Source organism: Cervus elaphus, chromosome 30 (genome assembly GCF_910594005.1).
Source record: "Cervus elaphus chromosome 30, mCerEla1.1, whole genome shotgun sequence".
In the NCBI taxonomy this organism is placed as follows: Eukaryota; Metazoa; Chordata; class Mammalia; order Artiodactyla; family Cervidae; genus Cervus; species Cervus elaphus.
The window spans coordinates 75,179,091-75,205,965 of NC_057844.1; the positions used below are offsets into that span (position 1 = coordinate 75,179,091).

The 26,875-nt window shown below is 42.0% G+C and overlaps 1 protein-coding gene across 13 annotated transcripts in view; it reads right to left on the reverse strand.

Moving 5' to 3' along the window:
* DOCK9 (dedicator of cytokinesis 9) overlaps window positions 1-26,875 on the reverse strand; it is a 270,534-nt gene that overhangs the window by 83,565 nt on the left and 160,094 nt on the right. For all 13 annotated transcript variants that reach the window (XM_043892115.1, XM_043892111.1, XM_043892106.1 and 10 more), the window contains exons 10-23: window positions 17,782-17,856; window positions 16,333-16,473; window positions 15,806-16,009; window positions 15,284-15,406; window positions 10,695-10,777; window positions 9,669-9,791; window positions 6,668-6,747; window positions 6,397-6,584; window positions 5,997-6,062; window positions 4,824-4,916; window positions 3,451-3,574; window positions 2,969-3,090; window positions 1,562-1,648; window positions 1,096-1,185 (exon numbers count right to left, since the gene is read on the reverse strand). In XM_043892115.1, coding sequence (XP_043748050.1) covers window positions 1,096-1,185; window positions 1,562-1,648; window positions 2,969-3,090; window positions 3,451-3,574; window positions 4,824-4,916; window positions 5,997-6,062; window positions 6,397-6,584; window positions 6,668-6,747; window positions 9,669-9,791; window positions 10,695-10,777; window positions 15,284-15,406; window positions 15,806-16,009; window positions 16,333-16,473; window positions 17,782-17,856 — 1,599 coding nt within the window. The remainder of the gene's footprint in view (window positions 1-1,095; window positions 1,186-1,561; window positions 1,649-2,968; window positions 3,091-3,450; window positions 3,575-4,823; window positions 4,917-5,996; window positions 6,063-6,396; window positions 6,585-6,667; window positions 6,748-9,668; window positions 9,792-10,694; window positions 10,778-15,283; window positions 15,407-15,805; window positions 16,010-16,332; window positions 16,474-17,781; window positions 17,857-26,875) is intronic.

The window sequence follows — 26,875 nt, forward strand, 5'->3', positions numbered from 1 at the left end:
ACATTGTTGGCTTTGAGATATGGGAAGGGGTTACAAGCCAAGGAATGAAGGAGCCTTTAGGAGCTGGAAAAGGGCAGGAAAAGCTCTCCAGAGCTTACAGAAAGGAACTCAGCCCTGTTAATAACATCCTGGGTTTGGCCCAGTGAGACTCATGTCAGACTTCAGAGCTACAAGAAGTGCAAGAAAACAGATTTGTGTTGTTTAAAGCCACCAAGTCTGCAGTAATTTGTTAGAGCAGCAATGGAGAATGAATAAAAGGCTCTTCTTCAAGTCACATGGCTCCTATGATGTAGCTGAAAGGGGACTTGAAGCAGGGATTTCAGAATCCCCATTCCATTTTCCTTGCTTAAAACAAACCAATTCAACTTCTCATGCTTCTTCTATTTTGTCCCAATGCCTAGAACACATTTTTAGCTATTGCTCCCCTAGAATCAGGTTCTGGGTGAAACTCCCCTGGACCAACCTCCTGCTCGCCCCAGGAGCCTCCCGTCTGCACAAAGCTAGGGCTGGTCACGTGCATTGTTGTTGTGCAGTCACTCAGTCATGTCCGATTCTTTGCAACCCCATGGACTGTAGCACACCAGGCTTCCAGGGTTTGCTCAAGCTCCTGTCCATTAAGTTGGTGATGCCATCCAACCATCTCATCCTCTGTCGTCCCCTTCTCCTCCTGCCCTCAGGAGTTTATGTGTTATTTCTGTTCCCCCCCCTCCCCCCACCTAGAGCACATTCACCAAGGTTACGTTGTCCCCCACAATGAACTAGAAGTTACTTAATGGTGGGACTAAAGTCACTGTCTTTTATGTCCCTGTAACCGTGCTCTGTGTGCAGTGAGCGCTCACAGGAAGGGCCTACAAGTGGCTGGTTTTCTCTGTGGATCACATGTTTTAGGCCAGCCTGAGAAAAGTATATGTGGGGCTGGATGAAGACTGCAGTCATACCATTTCTGAGTCTACTCCTTGGCACTATCTAAAAGCCTAGAGACGATATCACTGTGAGAACATCTGGTGAAGAGCAGCCTTATAAGGTTTCCAGGGGTGGGAATAACACTCACCACCAAACAGAAAAAAGGGAGTTACTAAGAAAGACATCTGATACCTTAAGGTATTTTACGAGTTCACTTCCTAAGGCCTGGGCTCCGGATTCGGTTTTCTGACAGTACTGAAAAAAATTATGTAAGTGCTGATCCTGCGGAGATAAAAGAAGAAAGGAAAATGAGAGCCTGTTAGCATATCTGGTGTGGACACGGAGGTATTTGCTTCCGCAGCATGCATGTTTTATTGAGACTATGAAACATCATATAAAAATAAAATTAAATTTAAAAAAAAAGACTTCAAAGGTCCTCCAACAAAAGTGGAAAATTTACTTTGAGAACTGTTACTTGTACTACCCATTTATATCATTACATGAGAGCACCTCATATATACTTTCTTTCTTTACAAAAGGACTTACAGAGTGAAAATATATCTATGTAACATATCAATTAGGATTTTATTCTACCAATAAAATCATGCAAATTCATTCGCAGAGCCAGCACTGCTAATTTTAATGGAACAGCATGTACCTGAGTGTACACTGTGGAAACCAGATGAGTCGAAACTTTGAGCAGAGGCTTGCTTCCATCTACCCATTTAATTTCTGGACCATAATGCTGAAAAAATATGGAGGGGAAAAAAAATATCCCAACAGATTAGTGACCATGGCTTCTTCAGTTGAGTGTACTGATGAAGTACTAAGTGCCAGGCAGCGTCACTGACTTGTTACTTGCGCCTGGCTCATGGTAGGCATGTGACCACGCCCACTCTCTTCTCCCAAGTACAATGCTCTTCCTAATAGACTGTCTAAGCTATCTTTTCTATATAGTTGCAGCTCTACGAATTATTGTCCATCTGAGAGGGAATGGTTCCAGTTTTACCAATCACTTGACCAAACTTGAACTCAGGATTCTGAAAGTGATGGCATAAGGTACCAGATAAAATAAACAGGATAATAAGTATTCCTGGCTCCTGAAAATGGTTGGTCATCTATTTGTGCTTGTTTTTATTTCTGAAACCTCCACTTTTCTCATTTTCAGACTAGGAATAATAACTGAATAATAACAATCATAACAACTGAATACTATTATGATTTTACCCTTATTTTTGAGTATTTTAACTATCTGTCCATAACATGGGCCCAAATTTAGCACTATTTAAACGCAGAGATATTAAAAGCCATTTACAATGAAATGAACCAGATCTTAACTAAGTATGTTATAAAACTGAAGTAGATAAAATTTAAGATGGCTAAAAAGAAGATAAAATCAACAAACCAATTGGAGAAATCTGAGAAGATTCAGGCTTTCATGAATCAGAAATGTATCAGAATGGGCTACGAAGTGGATAAGGAATTTGCTTACTAGACTTACAATAAGCTGGAACAAATTTCTAATCATTTGCATGGCTGTAAGACCATATCTTTATTTGAGCATGGCTAATTTGCAGAGACAAACTCCCATCTCATCCTCAAGCTTCCATTTCCCTACTGAAGCAGTACCAGTTCAGGGCTTATAAAATGCCTAAACTATAATTCTAGATTATGATAGCTATTACCAGCACTGCCTTCCAGTGGCCTAGTGAAAGTCACTCAGTTGTGTCTGACTTTGCAACCCCTTTGGCTATAGCCTTCCAGTCTCCTTTGTCCGTGGAATTCTCCAGGCAGGAATACTGTAGTGGGTAGCCGTTACTTTCTCCAGGGGATCTTCCCAATCCAGGGATCGAACCCACGTCTCCCACACTGCAGGTTGATTCTTTACCATCTGAGTTACCAGGGAAGCCTTCCATTGGGCTAAGTTTACTTGTAAAATGAATAACTAAAACCAAAATATTGGGACTGGCAAAAATACTGCATGCTTTTGTGTGTTACTATTGTTTTAGCTGATCTTTAATGCTTTTGGAAGGAACTGGGGTAAACCGATCTTAAAGTCCCATACCCTGCCCATCCCATGCTCCTGGAAGCCTAGGTAGCCAGACGGGAGATTGGCTGAGACAGGGATATGCTGCTCGCTAGTCACCACCCTTCCATCCTTCAGGAGAGGAAGCCAGGAATAGCCAACTGTTGAAACAAAGAACAACAACAACAAAAAATCACTGTAAGTGTAGGAAAATGTATGAAGACAGTCATGTTACTAAATTGCCTGATCTTTAAGAACAGTTAATACCAATCTGAGTAAGAAACTGAGAAGACTCAGAAAACAGCCTCTGCAGAAAAGAGTCATAATGCATGTTGGCCTCCAAGGGATGAGAATTCTAAAACTACCTCCTATACAATAGGTACACGTGAGCCAGGCATGCTACCTTCTCGAACGTCATCTAAACACTTCTTCAGTGAAAGTACTCAAATTTAGAATCAAAACAAAATTTAACCACCTAATGCACAAGTTGTGAACAATCAAAGGGATGATGAAATTCAAACCTTGTGTTTCAATGACATCCTTCTTCTTCGTGCTTCCTTTATTTGAATTATCGCAGCTGACATGGAAGAATGTGAACAGCAAGTGGTGCTTTTCATGTAGCTGGGTGGGCAATTCTATTTTAATCTGTAGGGAAGACAAAAATAACAAATCTTTCTTACATTCCAAAACAACAACATGTCACCCGTGCACAAACGTGCGTTTGGTCTCCAAACTGATTTAACGCCTGCAGTTAAAAGAGATCTGAGACTGTTGAAGAAATGGATCCTTAATACACTGTTATGGTCTAACTGCTTGTGTCCACCCCACAAATTCATAAGTTGAAACCCTAGCTCCAAAGGTGATGGTATTAGTAAGTGGGGCCTTTGGGGTGATTAGGTCATGAGAGTGGAGCCCGTATATGGGATTAATGCTCTTGTAAGAGATTCTATAGAGCTCCCCAGTCCTTCCTGCCATGTGAGGACATAACTGAGAAGTCTGTGACCCTCAGGGTGGTGGCCCTCATCTGATCATGCTGGCCGGCACCCTGATCCTAGACTTCCAGCCTCCAGGACCATGAGCAATTAATATCTGCTCTGTACAAGCCACCCAGTTTGCGGTATTTTGTTACAATAGCATGAATGGACTAAATTCACTGATTCAAAACAGGAAAGCTGGTATTTCAACTCTAGAAAGAACTGGAAAACACATGAGAGACGCCATTTTGTTACTACAGCCAAGCCATAATGAAAAACCAGGTTTGACTATTTAAAAGCAGGATTCACATAGTAGTTTGAGTGAACTACATTGTAATTCTACATGTGTGTGCATTAGTCGCTCAGTCATGTCCGACTCTTTGTAACCCCATGGACTGTAGCCTGCCAGTCTCCCCTGTCCACGGAATTCTCCAGGCAAGAATACTAGAGTGGGTTGCCATTTCCTTCTCCAGGGGATCTTCCCAGTCCAGGGATCGAACTTGGGTCTCCTGCATTGCAGGCAGATTCTTTACTGTCTAAGGCACCAGGGAAGCATATAATTCTACATAAGGAAACCCCAACATAAGGAAGATTCTCAGGTCCAACAGATGTTTAACTATCCTTAAGTACACATTTGAACAAAGTGGTGAGAATATTAATTGTGGTAGTGATACAGGAAGAATTTTGACTTTTTCTTTTCTGTATTATCTGTATTTTCCAAGTTATTTTTTTTTTAATAATAAATGTGTTGCTCTTATAATTAAAAAAATTAAGTAAACTAAATATTTCAACATTTAGTTCTAGCACTGTAATTTCAGTATTATATGCAGCTTCTCTTGAATTTTGCTTTGCTAGGCAAAGAAATTAGAGTTTTCCTCAAAACTGGTTAAACTAGGTTTCCCCTTGAAAACCTCACTTACCTCATCATAAAATTCTGGGTTTTGATGATGGTGTAAAACCGCAGCAAAGGCGCTTTCTGTGAATAGTGGCCCACCAGGTCTGCCATAAATGCACTAAAATGAGAAGTAGCAAAGGGAGATACCAGAATTCAATCAATAGAGCAAGAAATTAAACTCAGATGTGTCGTAAAGAAAGCAGCATTCCTACAGCACAAATGAAGCCCCCTTTGATGGATCTCTGCTTTCAAGACTCCAGACCCACAGGTCCCCTGACTCCCCTCGCTCACCTCCCAGACCTCCCCTACCCCTACTCCACTCCGTAGACAGCAACAGCTCACTGCTTGCTTTCACCTCCATGCCTTTGCTAACACAGTCCCTCAGTCTGAACAACCTTCCCTCCCATGTACAACAAGCAAACTCTCATGAATCCTTCAAGATGATTCATTCCTTTCCTGTGTCCTTTTGGCAATTTTTTATACTAATCATTCAGTTTTACCCAAAAAACCATTTCCGTTATCTTCTATGTGTCAGCAGCTTTTCCTCCATGACTGCCTTTCCTACTAAACTGAATTTCTTGAGGGCAAAAACTGTATTATATTCTTCACATATTATCTCCTTCCCTTTGGGGAAAATTACTTCCCCATAGTTTCAGTGAAGAATTTGGGTTCTGGAGCCAGAATGCCTGGGTTTGAACACCAGTTCCAATAATGTATGGTCCTGAACAATTCATTTAAATTCTGAGCATTAGTCCCATCATGTGAAAAGAAAAAAAAAAAAAAGGCAGATAATAAGAGTTCCTAACTCAAAAGACTGTTAGGAGCATTAAAGGAATCTAATATCTATAAGGCTCTGCTTGTAGAGCCTGGAATATAGTAAGCACTCAATAAACATCACCAATAATCTACTACTATTATTATTACAACTAGAATCAACATTTTCAAGGTACATGATATGTTTACTGAACTGAATATGCATAAGAAAGCCCCATCCCTAAAGAGTGTTACAAAATAGAAATTGCCAATTAAGAGCAAGCACTCAGTTATTCCTGTTCTGTAAGGTTCAGTGTATGTGGCCATAGTCTGTGATGTCACATATTTTGTGTTTGTGTCAACTAAAATGTGCTAAGTCCCTTTAGCTGTGCAGTATCAGAAACTGCATTTTTAAATGGAAAATGTGGACACATAAAGTACCAACCTTCAGAGGCTTAGAGTCTTCCTCATCTGAATCTTTGAATTCAATGCGAATAGCAATATTTCTGGCCTGCAGCGATAGTTACATAAAAAAGAGAATTTAAAAAAAGATTAAAGTATGCAAATATTTATGAAAGAACAAGAGAAGCCAAAAACCTAAGAAAGTTTGGTATCGAAAAGAAAACTTGGGCTCCCTCGGTGTCTGGTGGTTAAAAACCTGCCTACCATTGCGGTGGACACAGGTTCAGTCCCTGGTCAGAGAAGAGGCCACATGCTGCGGAGCAACTAAGCATGTGCACAACTTGAGAAAGCCCTCGAGAAGCAATGCAGACCCAGCGCAGCCAAAAATAAACAAACAAATAAATCTTTAAAAAATTAAATAAAAACTCAATCTTGCCACTCACCTTGGCAAAAGACTTTTGACTGTCATATTTCAAGGACTTAGGATAAACATACAGGTGATTGTTGTAAATGGTGTAAGGTTGAGTGTGTTTAGGGATGCAGGGTACAAATTCCTCCACCTCAAATGTAATCGGCATTTTAGTACAGGTTTCAAATTGCTTTGTAGGAATGTATGATGAGTTGACGTAATCTAAAAAAAAAATTAAAAACAAACAAACTGAAGTAAAAACCAAACAAAAGCTGGTCTGTTTATTACGCAGAACGTACACTTACTAGGAAAGTCTGAGGAAACGTTATCAATTGTAATGTCTAGATTGCCCAAAATCACGGGGAGTTTAGCCATCTTCTCAGGTCTACAAATAAGAGAAGAGAAAAGTCAAACAAGTCAGTTAGCTCTGAATTCTAGAGCGGTACTTTCTAGAGAAACATAACGCAAGCCATGAAAATAATTTTAAACTTCATAGAAGCTACACTTAAAGAAAAGTGTAAAAAGAAACAGGTAAAATTAGTTTTTAAAATATTTTATTTAACCCAATAATATATTACAAATATTATCTCAATATGCAACGAGTATAAAAAGTACATTCTAGTTCTTTAAAACCAGATGTGTATTTTACACTTAGAACTCATGTCAGCAGGACCTATATTTCAAGTACCTGACAGTCACACGTGGCTACTGGCCACTGTGCTGGGTACCACAAGCCCAGATAAGGATATCAACAAAATGTTACAGCGGAGGTTTTCCTGAACCACTCCATTCTCAACATACATTCTTGGCTCAAACAGAATCGAGAAAGTTCAGGAGCCATCTGAGGCTCCATTGTCTAGTGAAATGCTGGATATAAAGAAGGTGTTGAGTGAATTGTCTGATGTCTGTATTTGATCTGCCTCCATCTAATACAGGGGTGTCCTCTGTGACAAGTCCTGACAAGCATGTCCTCAGTCCTACCTAGTGACAGGAAACCTTCAACATAGCCATTTTGACACCCAGATTGCTCTTCCTTACAGCCTGGTAAAATTCACCTCGCTGAATCTTTCACTCATCAAGAAGCCTAGTTAAGTTTCTCTAACACTTTTAAAACCTTTAATAGACAGCTATCACACCTTCCTGAAGTCCTCGCTTCTCAGTCCTTTTGGGTCTTCCTCCAATGCCATTTCTCTCCTCTATATACACCCCATTTGTATCATGGCTCCCAGAACTGTATCAGTAAGGTTCAGCGGGGCCTGAACAGGTGGGATAGAGCAGCTGTCTGGTTTTGAACAATATACCTTTCCACTGATGCAGCCAAAATTCTACTACTTTTACACAGTCACACCTCTCCAGTGAGGCACATTAAATATACAGTCACCTAAAATATCTTTTTTTATATGCTTTACTATCTTGTTATATCTCTCCATCGTGTCTTTATACAATTATGTTTTTAGAAATCAAAACAGGATTTGATTTTTGTCCCAATGAAACTTTACCTTTTTATGACTGAGTCATTTGTAGTTGATCAAGACCCTCCTAAACCCAGATTCTAACATCTAATGTATTAGATATTCCTATTACATATGTCATGAAGACATTCATCAGCACTTTACATTCTCATAAAAGTCTTTCATGAAGATACTGCACAGACTATTGCCAAGAAGCAGCTCCTTCTCAAACCCCTAGAAGTCCATCGCCAGACTGAGACTAGCCACCCATCACCCCTCCTCGCATTTGGTTACTCCAGCACTGAACAATTTTTCACTTTCTCACACTTCTCTGACTTCTTGGTCATCTTGGGATATAATTTACATTCTTCTGTCGAACCAGCTTAGTGACCCAATTAAAAAAGGAGAAGCAGAAATATGGCTAGGACGAGTAGTTCCTAGAACACAGGATGCTGCCTCCTGGTTCTTCAGAAGCCACCTGTTTAATAACGTCTTTGAGATCACTGGCAAGAAGCATCACAGCTCAGTGGTTCACAGATTCAGCATTTGGTTGAATTATTCCCAGTTTTGAAAAGTTCCCAACTCCTGTTTTTAAGATTCCTCAGACATCATCACTGTCTTGAGCAGTCTCACATGTAACTGGTCAGGATATCTTGCGGTTCTGTTCATGTGAACCTGGATGTCCCTAATGGTTCCAAATTCTAGCTCCCACATGACTACAGCATATGATGAATGTCATCATCTTTGCCCTTCACCAGCCCCAACTAATGGAATCACTTTCTCTCAGGGTTCCTCTCATTTCCACCAGCCTTTTGTAAACCTCATGTGGAAACTAACAGCATTGTCACCTAAACTACCCAATATGGTAGCATTCAGAAAAGATCTGCATTTTAAAGAAAATGTTCTATTTTTACACTTTGCTTTCAGACCCCCTGCAGAAATAAGGGACACAACCATGAGCAAATCGAATAAATATAAAATATCGTATCCCTCTTCTTAGACAGATGCTTCTTGGAGCACATGTCAGCAATACCATCTCTCTGACAGGATTACTTTCTGACTAAATCTTGGACTGTCTCCTCTGATAATCACCACAAGGGAGAGGGGCAACGTGGCTTATGAGCTTTGACAGCTATTTTCTAAATACTAGGGCAGCTTCAGAACACGTTTCTCGTCCACTGCTAAATGACATTTGAGACAATCACGGGAGCAGAAACAATAGCTTTGGATCCGAGCTGGGGTCCAAACCACTGACATGTGATTATTTTTTTGTAAAAAAAAAAAAAGAGGAAAGAAAATAAAGCAACACTAAGGTTTAAAAAAACAAATGAAGAAGGCACTCTCCACTTCCCTAACTCAGGTGTGACGAACACTCAAAGACACAGCGGCACTTCTCCGGATTCTCAATGAGAAGCACTGCAGCCTCCCTCGTGACGCTGCGTCTTCTGCGCCTGGCAGCACACGGCCCCTATTTCCGGGTTTCTGAGTCTCTCGCTGGCCTTCTGGACCACACTCTCCCCAGGAAACCCTTCCTACAGGGGGCCTGGTGCACAGGGAGAACCACCCCGGGCTCGGGACCAGCGGAGGCCTGTGATCTTAGCTGCTTGGCCACAGGCTCTCTGCTCATACCACGTTTTGATTGATGGCCCTGCAAATTCCACCCTCCAGGCACCACCCAGGAAGCCAGACTGTGTGAGCAGAAACCACCCCCAAACGCAGTCACTTTGGGTGGGGTGCGGGGTTCACGCTAACCAGCCAAGGGAGTCACTTCTGACACAGGGCTGCCAACCCCCACCTCATACAGCAACTTCTGTTTCTCCGGTGCAGAAGAAACAAGCAAGGCCTTCAGACTCACTTCCGAAAGTCTGCAAGTAACTTGAGCATGTCTTCATTGGATAGCTTATTGCTGTCTTGCTTGTAGAGAGCAGAAAACCTGGCGCTTTTGTCAAGGTTTCCAGATGCATCCTTAAACAACGTCCTGAAATAGCAGAATGACATGTCTAAGCTGAGTTTCCAAATGACCAAAATAAATCCACAGCTGGACTCTGGTTTCTAAGTGAAGACTAATTGTCATTCCACTGGCTATGGCCAGCAGAAATCTCATTATTGAAAGACGAGGAAGGTATTTATGAGGATGAACACAGCTAACTCAATTTACATAGAAAATATTTCCAGCAAATGGCCTGCGCTTAGGAAATAACACACACAGCCAAATGCTTAAGACTCGAAATACAGAGGGTCTGTGGGCCTCACTGACCGGGCTGCCACCCCCTCCCAGCTGGAGGCACGTGCTGGAACCTGGCGCCCCAGCTCTGCCACACACACTCCTGTCCATCCTGCCAGGGCTGACAGCGCCCTTCTCCAGCCAGCACCGCCTTTCTCTGGGTCTCCAATAAATGATGTTTCAGATATGCGGCTTGCTTGGTTTTCAGTTTTACAGATTTAATCTTCTGCTTCTGGACAACAAACAGAATGGGTTGGTCAGTCTGTCTGTCTGTCTCTCCATATAGCTGTATCTATATAGAAAGTATAAAGGATGTTCTCCTCCAGACTCCTGGACACCGCAGGGGAAGGAGAGGGTGGGACGAACTGAGAGGGTATCACTGACGTATATACACTACCCTGTGGAATGTAAACGACCTGAGGGGTGGGATGGTGGGGCGGGCGGGGTGGTGGGGGGAGACTCAAGAGGGAGGGGAACCATGTACATATACAGCTGATTCACGCTGTTGCATGGCAGAAACCACCACAACATTGTAAAAAGCAATTATCCTCTAATTAAAAAAAAACTAGAAAAAAAAACGCAACTCCTTTAAAAAGTGACATTTATGAAAAACAATCAAAATACTTGGGGGAAAAAAAAAAAAGATGTTCCCCTTACCTTGCTGCCCAAGCAAATGGCATTCTGTACTGCCCTAGTCTTTGGCATGCCTGCTTGGCATTCTTCAGAACCTTCTGAGCAACCTTAAAGACACCAGAGTAGAACTATGAGTTACTGTGTCCCACTGAAGGGAGAGTTCTGAGCTAACAGTTATTACCTCACAGTCACTGAACAAGCTCTTCCTGAAGTATCAGAGGCATGGACAAGCACATCTTACGGTAATGAACACGGCTGGACTTACTCTCGGTGCAGACAATTCTGTTCATCATATTCTCTGGCAGCAATTTCCAAAGAATATCAAATGAAAACTGTTTCCAAAATGTATGTCTTTTCTTTGGACTTCATAGGTAACAGGCATGCCATTTCATAGGCTTTCATATTTCTTTATGACTAAGGGCTAAGTATAAGTCCCTGAGTTATCAGTAATTACTAGTACTTGGTATTCTTGCCCCAATATATCCCATTACTGGAGTTTAAATGAGGATACTAATGAAAACACTAGGCTTTGACAACTCCTAATGTGCACTGGCCTATGCAGACTTCCCAGATTTGGGGAGTATATGCTTGCTATTAAGGCATGACAGGTACTGACTTAAGTTAGGCCAGGGTTTTCAAACATCACATTCTCGTTTCTAGGTATAAATTACCACTATTTTCACTTTCTCACGATCACTTTTGGTTTGTGTGGGGGGTGGATTAACTCTAAAGTGCAGAGGGAAGCAGATTTAGTTTTGGCCTAAGATGCATGCATGGCAGGTCTCTTCATAAACGAAACTCCTACCGCTAAAGCAGATGACACCTAGTATCCCCAAATTTGCTTATTCTGGGATACTGCACTGTTACCACTACAAAGTCTGACTGATTCAGTCAGGGTAGAGTGTGAAGGGACTTTTGCTATTGTTGTTCAGACACTGAGTCATGTCCAACTCTTTGTGACCCCATGGACTGCAGCATGCCAGGCTTCTTTGTCCCTCATCATCTTCCGGAGTTTGCCCAAGTTCATGTCCATTGAATTGATGATGCCGTCCAGCCATCTCATCTTCTGATGCCCTCTTCTCCTCCTGCCCTCAATCTTTCCCAGCATCAGGGTCTTATCCAATGAGTCGGCTCTTTGCATCAGGTGGCCAAAGTATTGGAGCTTCAGCTTCAGCATCAGTCCTTCCAATGAATATTCTGGGTTGATTTTCTTTAGGATTGACTGGTTTGATCTCCTTGCAGTCCAAAGGACTCTCAAGAGTTTTCTCCAGCACCATAGTTCAAAAGCATCAACTCTTCAGCACTCAGATTTCTTTATGGTCCAACTCTCACATACGTACATGACTACAGGTCATTTATATTGCTTAAGTAAATCAGAATCAAACCAACGTTGGGCAACATGCTGTACTGCCGGTGAGCCACTGTGAACTCTGCAGAGCTGCAGCATCGGTCCCACCGGGAGCTGGTCAGGAAAGCAGGGTCTCGGGCCCCACTCCAGACCTCCTGAAATCTGACCAGAGCTCCGGCGATCTGTGTGCACCAGGTCTGAGAAGCGCTCATCCAGAAGACTCAGAAGGAGAATAGCAGCATCCTGTCTGCTTCTGAGTCAAACTGAAACCAGCTGTGTGGTCTGGACCACTGAACCTCTCTGGGCTCTGCTTCCCTACCTGCAAAATGAAGAGCATGGGCTTCACTTGCCAGCATCCCTTCTGGCTACTAAATATGACAAGTGTACTGAAACCACGTGTAGGAATTGAGGCCTTCAGGAGTGATGATGGAAACACTTCTCCACTGAAACAGGTTCAGGATCCAGTCCCTCCCTTTCTCCTTCCAGGGGGGCACGTCCACGCAGACTTGGAGATCATAGAATAGAATGGTTAGCCTTCCTGGAGCAGTCATTTTACTTACACATTTTCAAGCAGAAACAATTGCTTTTAGGTTTCAACAATAATGACTGTGTTGTGGACTAAAATGCAATATTTGCATAAGTTTCACTCTTGCCTGAAGTGAACTCTCACATTTACTGAGGATGCACATGGAACACAATGAATGTGAAAGCCAGAGTGAAAAACTAGTGTGTCCCCTTTGGGTTTTTTCCCCCACTTTTCTTTCTTTTTAAAAAACATCTGTTCATGGTGGACACCTACAGAGACTCCTCCCAAAAATTTCCTCCAAAGTAATGATTTCCTCCAAACGATGCCATAGGCCATCTTGGGAAACATGAAGAGACAATTTTTTTTTTTTTTTACAGCTTGGTTACAGCTCAGAGTTTTATTTTGCAAGCAAAGAACAGTACGCCCTTCAGGTATGAGGGCAGGCCAACCCCAAAGGAGAGGCCATGAAGAGACAATTTTGATACACAGGGAAAAACCATCCCTCAGTAAAATCTCTATCGAAGCTTCTATTTTTACATAAGATGGCTGAGTCTTAATCTCTGCTTGAATTGACTGCTTTGGAGGTGTGAACGCATGGGAAAAGGTACACATGGCTGAGCCTCACATGCCGTAAGTATGAAGGAGGAGTAAATTCAGCAGATGCTCAGCGGACACTGGGAAGAACGGCGTCCCGCCCGCGAGGATACGTGGTTTTCACACCAGCACGAGCTGCCAAATTCCAAGCCATGCACATGGCAGGCAGAAGCGGCCAAGCTGGTGCATGCTGGCCTTGGAAACGTGTTGTGCATACAGCAGAAGAATAGATCTCATCTTGGGTATTCACTGATTATTAATCAAAACACCAAAGAGACTAAAAGAGCTTCTTATCCCAGGTTTTACAGACTTGATTTAAAAAATAAAACAGCTTCTCTCCAGAGACTAAACTTGACCCAGGCTTTATCAACCAGAAGGGCATCCTGTTTGAAGCTGTGTGCCTGGGTACATGGGCTCTTCCTTGATGGGGGCTGTAGTAATTGATGGTGATGTCCTCTTATATGCGTCAGTGGCTTGATTTACAGTCTCCACAGCACTGACTTGTACACGATCTGTTTGATCTTAGCACTGCTCCTGAGGGGAGGGAGGGACAGGTAGCAGCACGATCTTTCAACTGCACATGTGACAGCCGGGGCCCAGAGAGGTCACATGACGTGTTCAGGCTGGCTGGGCACTCGGCACCCAGGTCTCTGACTCCTAGGACCTGTCCTTTAACAATCATCCTGCATCTTCGTGGACACGCCTGTGATGGGCTGGTGGCCATAGAGAGGAAGCTCTGAATCAGCTGAGAAGACCTCAGTGAGAGCCTCCAGGGTGTCCCAGGATGCTGACCAGTCTTTGTCACTGTATCAGGGTCATCTCACAGATGATCAGTTATAAAAAAAATTGTTTTAAGAAACCAGAAGTACTGTAAAACTGGCACGAGTAGCATTCAAATAGCTGACTTAAACCAGGCGGCTCAACAGGTGGAAAGTGACAGTCATGTGTCCTTTGGCGACTCTAGTTGTGGGATGCTGAGCGGGCAACTAAACCTTCGTAAATCTAAGTTTTTGGAAGTGTGACTTCTAACATTCAATAACCCTAAAGTATGTCCACGCCTAGGCACCCCCAAATACCAAACACTACACCAAAGTAATGAAGACACAGCACAGACACCTCGTGTGTATTTCCCTCCCCTCTTTTGCCTCATGTCACACCGCCTCTGCCAGCAGAGCCCTGGCCCCCTGACAAAACACAGGGGGCCCGATCTGCAGATACTACCGGCCAGACGATCCCAGCCAGGTCACCTCCTAGTCTCTGGTCTCACATGTAAGAGTAAATGGATCCAAACTCACAATTCCGGGACCTTGGACACAAGCCAGCAAGTGGAAATGAACTCCATTTAAATACAATGTATGTACTTTTTAATGAAAGAAAGTTTACTCCTAAGCTGGTAATTCCTTTGCCAGTTATTTCAGGATGTCAGGATAGTCTAGCTAGATGAAGTGTTTATTTATACATGGAATTACTTTTCACTGAAAACTGGACACAGAAGGTTAACTCTTAAATCTATGAGAGTAGCAAACATAGACAGTGTATTAAAAAGCAGAGACATTACTTTGCTAACAGAGGTCTGTATAGTCAAAGCTATGGTTTTGCCTGTAGTCATGTACAGATGTGAGAGCTGGACCATAAAGAAAGCTGAGCACCAACTGATGCTTTCGAACTGGGGTGTTGGAGAAGACTCTTGAGAGTCCTTTGGACTGCAAGGAGATCAAACCAGTCAATCCTAAAGAAAATCAACCCTGACTATTCACTGGAAGGACTGATGCTGAAGCTGAAGCTCCAATACTTTGGCCACCTGATGCAAAGAGTAGACTCATCAGAAAAGACAGTGATGCTGGAAAAGATTGAAGGCTCAAGGAGAAGGGGATGACAGAAGATGAGATGGTTGGATGGCATCACCAACTCAATGGACATGAGTTTGAGTAAACTCTGGGAGACGCTGAAGGGCAGGGAAACCCGGCGTGCTGCAGTCCATGGGATCGCAAAGAGTCGGACATGACTGAGTGACTGAACAAAGAACAACAGTGAAAGCAGTCTATCTCTTTTAGAACATAAATATGGCTTAACTGTGATTTCTTTAAGCATTTCTATTCCTATTTTTCCCCCCACTGCTTTTTATCATCCCAAAGTCATCCATACCTTGGAGGAGTCGGAACTCTTCATGTATGGCTCAGCACCATGGGTGATGCTCCCCTGAAGTACTTTTTCAATTCTAGCCACAAGGAATATATCAGGATGCGGACATGTGACTGAAAATATCCCCTAGGGAACAAACCATCTTCTTTAGTGAGCAAAATTTACAGTTACGTTAAACAAATCTCACGAATATTAAAGATTCTCAATCAGCAAACAGCACTGAAACAGCAGAACTACTCAGAAGCACCCAGAGTCAAACTGGTTAACTCATGAACAAACAGTTCATCATTCGATCAAAAAGCCCCTTTGGCAGTGGAGGCAACTAGCAGAAAATTTAGAAAAAAAGAAATGAGAAGTCAAAAGCCATTTCTCTTTCAGCTTGCTTTGACAACCTCGTGATATACGCAATCAATCTAATTAAGAGTCTCATTTACTCCAACTGCGCATTTTAAGCTTCATTTATGTATTTACACAGCTTGTACAAGGGAAGCCTCAGCGGCGTGACCGCTGGGCCAGCCCCCCCACCTGCTTCGGGTACTGCATGGCGGCCTCGTGGAGGATGCCCAGCGGGGCAGGCGAGCTCTGCCGGTCGCCGTTCCTCAGAGACGGGGACATGGTGGCCAGCATCTGCCTCACTGAGAAGTGGTTCAAGTCGACGTGGAAGTCGGCAGAAATCTTCCGGTTATATTTTACGTCAAACAGGGACAGAGTGACGAAGAAAGGCTCGACCTGGACAAAACAAAACAGTCCAGACCATCACCAGGGCTCAAACTGTCGGGAAAAGAGAACGCTGCTATCAAAGAAGAGACGACTAGACCTGTGTGTGATTGCTGCTACAAGTTACCGCGAAAGCGCAGCAGCCTCCCTCCCTGTCCTGTGTTGTGAACGTCCTGTCTGGTGGCCCAAATGGGCCTCTGCACTCCGATCTCACCCTCTTGTTCTCCGACACCAGGAACTAGGACTGCGTGACATGACTGCACCGCAACAGGCTCACCTGAAACCTCGGAATGTGGTTTTTTTTTTTAATTTTAGTTTTTCAAAAGGAAAATTACGTTTGTAGTGGGCCCTTCTTCATTTTCGGCAACACAGCATTGCAGATTGAAAGATAAATCATTGCACTTGACGAGAATTCTTTTTCCAAACTTCTCTTCAAATGGCTTCACTTCTGGCTCAGCTGATGAGAAGTCAAGCTTCTTTAAAAGAAATGCAAATATATAAATGTATTATGTTCCCACTAAGAAAAAAATATCCCATAATAAATGCACCCTAAAGAAACTGCTTAAAATATGGAAAAGCAATACATATTTATTTACGCAAACAGTGTTTACTATTTTATACATTTATGTGGTATATAACAATGGTCAAATACATGATGGTATATCTACTCCATGACTGATTATATAGAGCTTTAAAATTATTGTTATGAATAACTCAAGTGTTCATCAACTGAAGTCTCTATAATCAAAATGTGGCATATACTATAAATCCAATGAAATATTACTCAGCCATAAAAAGGAATGAAGTTCTGACATATGTTACAACAGGGATGGGCCCTGAAGACGTTATACTAAGTGGAACAAGCCAGACATGAAAAGGAAAATATCATATGATTCCACATATATTAGCTTCCTAAATAAGTAAAATCTTAAAGACAAAAAGTAGAATAGAGGTTACTAAGGGGGAGGGGAAGGAGATATGCGGAGCTGTTATTTAATGCACACAGAGTTTCTATTTGGGAGGATGGGAAAGTTCTGGAAAGAGATCGTGGTGACACTTGTGCAATAATGTGAACCTACCTAACACCAGTGAATAGTATGTTTAAAAATGGCTAAAGTGGTGAATTCTATATTGTGCATATTTTACCACACTAAACAAAAACCTGTCAAAAAAACTATATGGTTTCGAAGTCTGAGAAGAGACAGAGGGAAATACTTATTATTAAATAGGGAAAAGAAGTTCTATTAAAAAAAAAAGACAGCAAATGAAGAGGAAACTATGGGAGGAGCCATGGCAGGACAGTTGGCCCCTCCGAGGAGCAGCCCTGTTTGTGGGCAGCCCTGGAGGCCCTCACCACGCTGTGTTTGGGGTTTTCTCAGGACACAGATGTGGACTGTAGGACAGAAAGGCTTGTGTTTGAAACTGAGCTTGGGCCAGTCAGGAAACAGTACTGTCTACTGGGCAACTGTAGAGATGCATGCTATTTTCTTGGTGGTGGGTTTACAGGATAGATTATATCCTGTATATATGTTCTTTGTGGACTAGTGCATCTTTGGATAAATCTCCTTAACTTTTCAACAATCTATGGAATATCAGATGTTCACAATGGCTGTGCTATGGTAATGAAATTACCGGGTTTTGTTTTTTCTCTTTCTCCTGAATTTTCTATATTATCATACTGCCTTGCATCCAAAATATATAAATAAGCAAACAAATAAGCAAGCAAATAACCTATCAAAGCCTTTCTTTCCTTGAACTATTTTAAATATTAAAATACTTCTTACCTGAGCATCTGGGTCCAAGTAAAAAAGTTTAACTCTGCTTTCACTTTTCAGTTTAATTTCTGCTTCTCTGGCACTCTGATAACAAGATAAAACAAAAAGTAAAAATCACATTTAAAAACTTCCTTTTCTTACAGAGGTGTCTAAGTATGTTTGAAAGCTATCCCATCCTGAAGAGCCAGACTGCAGACAACTCTGCCCTTATCTTGGTGGGTCACCTGCATGTCAACGAACAAGGACAGACTATGTAAGTACTGTGGACAGGCGGTAAGGACAGACACGATGTAAGATCTGCGGGGGGAAAAAAGAGAAGCTAAGACTTGATCCCTGCCCTTGTGAAGCTGACAATCGATTAGAGAGTCAAAACCAATGCAAATAAAGCAAAAGAGAATAATTAAGTGTTACCATCAAGAAAAGCTTCATAGAGTAATGAAACAGGTGACAAGCTTTGAATGAAGAGGCAGAATTTAGACAGCAAAAAGGAGGAAAACATGAGCATTTCAGATCGAATGAAAAGGATGCACAGAAAAGATAGTTAATGAGAGCAGAAAAGAGTCCAAATGGTAGAAAGGACTTACAGTTCAGCCTGTGACTTGAGGGTACAAGGAAGGAGAAGGAAGATGTTCTGGATGGTGGAATAAAGAAAACTATGGTGGATCTTGAAGGACAGCTATTGGTTTCGGTGGCAGGCCAGGGGGGAAATGCTGATTCATTCAATAAATATTTAGGAGCACATATTCTATGTCAGGCTAGGGACACAAACATGAGTGAAATGCAGTCCCTGTCCCCAAGGAATACCATCTGGGAAGACAGAATATGAATAGCAATACGAATGGCAAAGGAAACCATGCATACAGCTAGCCAACATGCACCAGGGGGTGGCCACGAGGAAAGAGCTCCCAAAGGAAAGTCCATCTCGCAGGATAAGGACATTTGGCCAGAAAAGGAGAGAAGGCCATTCTAAGAAGAGGGACTACAGGTATAAAAATACAAGCTCACACTTGAGCAATGACGAAGTCATTCATTACAATGAATGGTACATGATGAAAAATGTAGAGAAATAAATCAGATTTGTATAGTGAGGCCTGGGGATTTCATTAAGAATCCAAAATACAGAATCAAAAAATTCTGCAATATTTTCATCAAGGGAATAAAATAACCAATTTTGCATTTTACAATAGATCTGCCCTGCGGGTAGGGCTGAAGTGATGGATTAAAAAGAGAAAGACAAGGAGGTTCACATGGTTTCTCCCGGGTCATGACAACAGGCTCCCAGCCTCACAGCAAGGCCCATGACAAACCTCACCTTTCTAGGCTTGGGTGGCCTGCTGACTGACAATTAATCTGGGAGGAAGAGCAGGTTTATTGAAAGGGTGGTAGACTGGATTCTGGAGGAGCCTGTGGGATTTCCAACTGGCAACACCCAGAAGACAGCCAGAAAGATGCAATGTGAACAGAGGGTGGGAGGAAGGCTGGAATTACAGCAAGGAGAACCTTAGCACAGAAGTCTTGCGGCGGGGTGGTGGGTGAGGGTCCCTGGGGGAACTGTGAAAGCAAGTCTGTGGACCGAAACCCAGAGGCCCCCACACTGAAGGGATGGACAGAAGACGAGAAGACACATGGCAGCAGTGATGGGGGCTGGAGCAATGCGATTTGGGAAGAGGAAGCTTCTAGGACAGTCACAAGACAGAAGTCATCTCCAGCCACATTATGCCTCACACCTGATGCCTCTAAATCTATATCCTGCTCTTCCTGGCAGTCAGAGCTCTTAATAAAACAACTCTCTCATCTGCTCCTTTGCTCAAAGATCATGAGTCACATCTCAGCACATGATCAGCAGTGACAGCCATTGGAGAGGGTGTCTAGTCCTCTCTGCTGGTAGCTTACCGAGGTCTATTATCACATTTCTAATCATGGCCAGCTGGAAATTAAGCATCATCTTCATTTTCCCAGCCATGGAGTTATTCTAAAAGGTTCTCAGCCATGATGCAAGGGCTTCCCTGGTGGCTCAGACAGTAAAGAATCTACCTGCAGTGCAATGACCCAAACTCTATCATGATTATATTTAAACAACTGTCTACATCGAGCAGAATGAAATGACCATCAGAATATCAGCTAAGAAACTGGGGACTAGTTCTAGTTCAGTTGTGAACTAGCTGTGTGAACTTGAGCAAGCCACTCAGCCTCCCTGGACTCAGTTTTCATTTCCAAGTAAACATGTTCAACAAGATGCTGGCTCAAGGCTCCTTCCAGGACAAAGTTGATCTTGTTGCTCTCCCTGCAGCTTTAAGGCTTCTGGAGGCTCAGGGGCCTTCCTACAGATCAGCTCATGCTTTTGCCCATGGCAGAGCGGCTGGGAGGGGGTGAACAAAGTTTGAAATCCATCGAGCCCATCATTTTTCCTAATTTTTCACATCAAAAAGGCTAGAATATGTGCACGTAGAATACACTTAACTGAACCCAAAGAAGAATTTGCTTTACTTTGTCCATGAGGTTTCCTAACAAAAACATCAGTACTACATGCTGCGAGACACCACCCACAGTGACATATTCTTCTCCTAATTTCTGCTAGAGTCTTTCAATGAGGGCAGCCTTTATGATCTCAGACCCTGGAGCACAGCTGGCACAGGAGAGCATGCTCTCAGTCACGTCCAACTCTGCGATGCCATGGACTGCAGCCCACCAGGCTCCTCTGTCCATAGAATTTTCCAGGCAAAAATGGTGGAGTCAGTTGCCATTTCTTACTCCAGGGGATCTTCCTGAACCAGGGATGGAACCCGAGTCTTCTTTGTCTCCTGCACTGGCAGACGGACTCTTTACCACTGGGCCACCAGGGAATGGGTCCTTAATGTAGAAGCATTCCCTGGTGCCTTTCTGAAAGATGTTTGTTGACTCAAGCGGACTAGGAGATGCTAGGAGATGAGAAATGAACAAAGCAGGAATGACTGCTAAGAGCTCCATATAATTGGAGGGCAAACAGGGATGCAGGTACATTAAAAGAAAAGAAAATCAACTAGCCAAAATAGACTCAAAGCATGCTAATGTTGCCACTAATATCCAAGAGATATATTCTTCACCAGAAAAACCACTTAATGGGGAAGAAGGGACAATGTTAGATGTAAAAATAACCTCAAAGTGTATAATCTACCTTATACACACCGACAGCTCTGCTATGAGATAGATAGAAAGCAGGCTCAGCGTCTTAAATTTCCTCCCAGCCCTCCCAAGGCCTAGAGTGCTTTAAAAAGAGGGTACGTCTGATAAACAGTGTTTGAAACAATTGCCAAGTAAAACCTAGGCAGTAAGAAAATGTAGCTTTGCCCCAGAGCCAGGGAATAATAAAATATACGAAGGCATCACAGTGATAAAAGGGAGTATTCATTCATATAGCCAATATCTCTCTGCTAGACGTTACCCTAAGAGCACATTTAAATTTGGTACAACCTTAGGAGGCAAGTCTTATTATTATCCTTGTTTAAGAGAAAACACTGAGGCAAAAACACTTATGAGGGACATGTTTGGAGCAAACACTTTGCTCCAAAGTTTGCTCCAAACTCACAACACTAAACAGAAGTCTGTCTTCTAACTCAGGTTGTCTGGTTTCAGTACCAACACTCTTTAATTATTAGACCAGAAAAAGAAAAATAGGTAAAGAATACAAACAGGCAAGTCAGACAGCAGAAAAACCAAATGGCAAATAAACATGAAAATATGAAAAATATCACTACTAAGCAGCAGAATACAAATTAAAGCAGTGAAACATCATTTTTCACTCCTCTGGTAAGGATACAGAGACACAGGAATATGAATTGTTACAACCTTTTGGGGAAGTAACCTGGGTAATATTTAAAGCACTAAAAACATGATAAACCGTGACCCAGAAATCCCACCTTGGGGAATTCCTAGTACTGAAACAAGAGCGTGAGTATTTAAGTTTTGAATACGTCATGTTGTTTATTGTGCCGTGCTTGTGTAGGCTAAAAACAGAAAATTATCTAGACGCTTGTAAATAGGGAGATGACTAAATAAAGTGTGTGGTATCCATATTTGGAATATTATGCAGCTATGGAAATGAGTTTGAAGGCTAAAGATTAAAGGCAGGAGGAGAAGGGGATGAGAGAGGATGAGATGCTTGGATGGCATCACTGACTCGATGCACCTGAGTTTGAGCAAGCTCCAGGAGTTGGACAGGGAAGCCTGGCATGTTGCAGTTCATGAGGTCACAAAGAATTGAACACGACTGTGCGACTGAACTGAACTGATGGCAATGAGTGAACTAGACCCTGTATGGCCCTAGAGGGACACTTAGAGCAAGTTTCAGAGTAGTGTATGTATCATGAGCACATTAAAAAACAAATAACTAACACCACTACACATGTGTATATGTTTCCATGAGCAACTGGTTTAGTGGAGGAGACACTACAACAGGTTAAGAACATTAGTGCTCTCAGGAATGTGGGGATGGAGATTGAAGGGAAAAGATGAACTTTTCTTTATGTGACTTTGAATATTTTTACTTATTATAGAAAACACATTTATTTTCACTTAAGTTTCAGTAAAGACAATGAAATAAAATAAATTTCGGTAATAAGTACTTTCAAAACCTAAGAGCCCGCAAAACAGAGCTGTAAGAAAATAGCCCACAGACAATGCTGCCCAGCACTTCTCAAAGTGACAGAAACCAGCCCTGCTCCTAAAATAACCTGAGGTCAGTCCATACTGTGGATGGAAGAAGAATGCAACTGCTTCTCCCCAAACCCGGTTGCTGCCATCCTACCCACTGTCCGTCTGATACTTTAGGAAACCGAGAGGAAAACGGAAAAAGAAAAGTGACGACGACAGAACCGTTCTCTGTAAAAACTGACACTTCTCAGAAATCACAGAAGAGAACGAATTGTCTAAAACAAAAGCCATTCCACCCACTCCTGTAAACGCCTAGTTTAATCACTAACGATACACTGACAATGCTTTCTTCCTTTCTTCAGATATGAACCATCCATTCAAGAGTTCCCAGAACTACTGCAGAGTTTAGGCCTGGCGTGCTGCAGTCCATGGGGTCACAGAGTCGGACATGACTGAATGACTGAACTGACCTGAACTGAACAGCTTAAGTTTACCTCTGAGCAGGTAAAACAATCGGAAGCCAGAGCATCATACTTTGAGGGTGAGTCATCAGAAAAATATCCTGACTGTTGGCTCATTTAAACAGAATGGATTGGAAATAGGAAGACTTTGCAAAATCCTTTGAAGTCAGAATATATACTTTTTAATTTAAAGAGCTGTCATGATTTGTTTCTACTACTTCCCTGATATTTAACTCCCCGGGACCACTATTGCACCCTCTGTGATACAAAGCTGAAATAAAACGTTCTAGATAAGGAAGCCCAAGGAATGGAATGCCAGCTGACCTCACAAACACAACCCTAGCCAATTCTTTTGTGTCGTAACACAATGACATAGTTTTCTGGACTAGGATACATTGAAGGAAGCATTTATTACAATGTGGTTTAAAAACTCAGAGACGGTGTCTGAAATTCTTTGGTGTCTAACACATACTTTTAAGCTTGGCATCCTGATGCTTACTGAATCTCAATGAGACTATAAAGTCTGAAACATCACACTCTAGCCTGTATTCAATTGTGGAAAATTTACCTAGGAAGGTAAATTCATTCCCTAAAAACAAGTCACACAGTAATAGGATGGGAGCAATTTTGCTTTAGCATGAAAAAACGGTTCTCTTTCCCAACCACTTGGGGAGACCAAATTAAGACTGAGCGGCTGTTTTTGAGTACAGCAAGAACACAAAAATAGAAAAGTTATGGAGGAAAATATAAGGAGAATGAGAGTTTTCTTCATACTATCTTTACACAGGAGACAATATATATATATGTGTGTGCACACTCATTCCAATGTTACCTAAGGTAAATGTAACCATAAAAAAAATATTTATCAAATAAATAGCAATCAGGTTTACCACATGATCATATTACCCCTTGACACTGTACAGGAGAAACCAATCAACTAACTTTAACTACAGTTTGCATATTTAATAAAAATGTTTATAAGACTATGTCCTCTTGATACTTTAAATGCTGGTACATTTAGAACAAACAAATATTTGGTTCTGTATTAGACAACAGAAGGAAAAGAACAGGTTTTAGGGTATACACAGTATGTCCCCATCAGAAAACAATGAAGGTGTCCAGTACTAAATGTACAAGCAACAAAAGGGCCAGGAATATACAAAATATGTCAAAAACCTGAGTCCACATCACTCCTACTGTATGTCAAGGGCCCCTGCATTACATTCCACAATGAAATATCAACTATTTTTGTACTAAAACAACTTCCTGTCACTCACATCCTGTTTGGTTATGTCTCAGTCACAGCAGAAAACAAAAGCTGAGGCAACAGGATGAATGAAGCAGAAAGAGGGGCTGCTCTGAGAGGAGCCTGCCATTAAATTACACCTTTGCCTGCCCCCATTGTTCTAGTCCTTTCTCTGCAATCCAACTTAACGGTGACCTGACTTCCCCAAGGACCATTCCCTGCTACTGACCTGTTAACTTCCTCATCCCCTTGACTAAACTCTCCCTTCTGGTACAGCTGTGGGACTCCAACCTTGCTCCCCACCTCCCCCGATTCAGTCTCAGATTCTGCATCTCTGGAATGCATTCCTTCTAAAATCAGGATAACCAGTGATCAAACAACCTTCCTCCTTTCTTAACAGGTACTGATGATCCCCATTCCAGAAACACCGGAGGGAGTTGGAAACAGTCAAAACCACTCACACCTGGATGACAGAGGGGCTGAGAGCCGGGCACACAGGTGCCTGAGCCCCTCACACCGTATTTGGCCACCAAGCAGGCACCTGGACAAGAGGCCTCGCCGACAGACACCTGCCCCAAGGTGGGCGGGGAGGGCAGCATACCGATGAGCGATGGCACAGCTTAATTTTCCTTTTTCCCTTTGAAAAATTACCTTCTGCCTTTTTCTACCTTCTTAAAGTAAAATGGTTTTAGAGCACTTGAGAGCTGGCGTGAGGTGGGCTGGCGGGTGGGGAGGGGGAACAACAGTTAAACCCCTTATAATGCTGTACTTCTTAGATTTTGACCATGACTCAAAGTAAGAAATACATTTACATCACAACCACACACACACACACACACACTCTCTCTCAAATACATGTGTTTATATGCATGATAATATAGTATCTTAAATAATACATATCATTATTAAGGGCAGGGCACTTTAGTATTCTCTATGCAATTCTATCCATTTTTTTATTCTGGGTCACATACTGTTGAGCTTAAGAAGCCTGCCACAAAGAGTACGTATGTATGCTTCCATTTTTAGGAAGGTCTAGAAGAGTTAGAATTAATCTATGGTGATAGAGGTCAAAACGGTAAGGGTATCAGCTGAGAGGGAGGATACAAGACAGTCTGCTAAGGTGCTGGAAATGTTCTATATGTTGACATGGGTGGGGGTTCTGTGGGTGTGCCAACGTGAAGTCCAGTAAGCTATACAATTAGTGCCTGGGCACGTCACTCTATGTAAGTCCTACTTCAGTTAAAAGAAAAAAAGAGAATAAAACAGTAAAACAAGAAATAAATGAGAAATGGAGGTTAAAACCAATTTAATTACCTTTAACCAACTAAAACAGTTTAAGCTAACTTGGTCGTTACCTGCTGTTTGAAAACAGCTTCAAATATACTCTTTATACTCAAATATACTTCAAATATACTCTTTAAAGAATAAATATATGTGATCTATGTCTCCTTTAAGTCTGACAATCAAGGAATTCTGAATCATGCTGGCCAGGTAGCAGTAGGCAATAAGAGAAGAAAGGAAGGCATAGCTCCTATATGTCTTCACAGGAAAAATACAGACTTCTACTTAATATTAAGCTCAGAGGAAAGCTATGACAAACCTAGACAACATATTAAAAGGCAGAGAAATTACTTTACCAACAGAGGTCCATAAAGTCAAAGCTATGGTTTTTTCAGTGGTCATGCATGGATGCTAGAATTGTACCATAAAGAAAGCTGAGCACCGAAGAATTGATGTTTTTGAACTGTGGTGTTGGAGAAGACTCTTGAGAGTCCCTTGAACTGCAAGGAGATCAAATCAGTCCATCCTAAAGAAGATCAGTCCTGAATATTCATTGGAAGGACTGATGCTGAAGCTGAAGCTCCAATACTTTGGCCCCCTGGTGTGAAGAAATGACTCATTAGAAAAGACCCTGATGCTGGGAAAGATTGAAGGCGGGAGGAGAAGGGGGTGACAGAAGATGAGATGGTTGGATGGCATCACCAACCCAATGGACAAGAGTTTGAGCAAGCTCTAGGAGATGGTGAAGGACAGGGAAGTCTGGCATGCTGCAGTCCATAGGGTTGCAAAGAGTTGGACACAACTGAGTGACTGAACAACAACAAAAACAAAGCTCAAAGAATGAGTCTTAGGTATCAGCTGTGTTCACACAGTAAATGGACAAAGTTATTTTTTTGAATTATAGACTGAACTGCATATATTACCTGTTTCAATAAACATTTTGCTTTGAGAAATCACAAACCCCAAAACATCCAGAAACAAAAAAGCAAATCTCAATGTAAATGCGGTACACAGAAGTTCATAACACAAAACAAACACATAAGCCAAAACTCTTCCAGCCTAGAAGGTTACAATGGTGGCACTAAAATTAGCTTTAATAGGTAGGTGCTAAAAAGACACTGTGGTAACAGTCAAGTTCTAAAGAAAAACAATACTCTCAAGTCCCAGCCAGGGAGGTAAGTTTTATATTTTAGAACAGCTATGTTGTCTTAAAGTAAAGGTCAATGTTGAATGCCAGTCTATTTATAATGGTATATAGATAAACCATGTTTTCTATTACAGTGTTTAAGATGTGGGTGTGTAGGGTCTCTATTTCACTATATTCTTGCAAAAAAAAAAAGAGAGAGAGACAGAATAAACAGGGAATAACAGAGTAACAAGATAAAGGGCCAAAGAAGACAAAGATATTTCTCTCATTTAAAAAGAATCATTCATAGATGCACACAAGGAGACAAGTACAAGGATATTCACTGTAGCATTGTTTGTA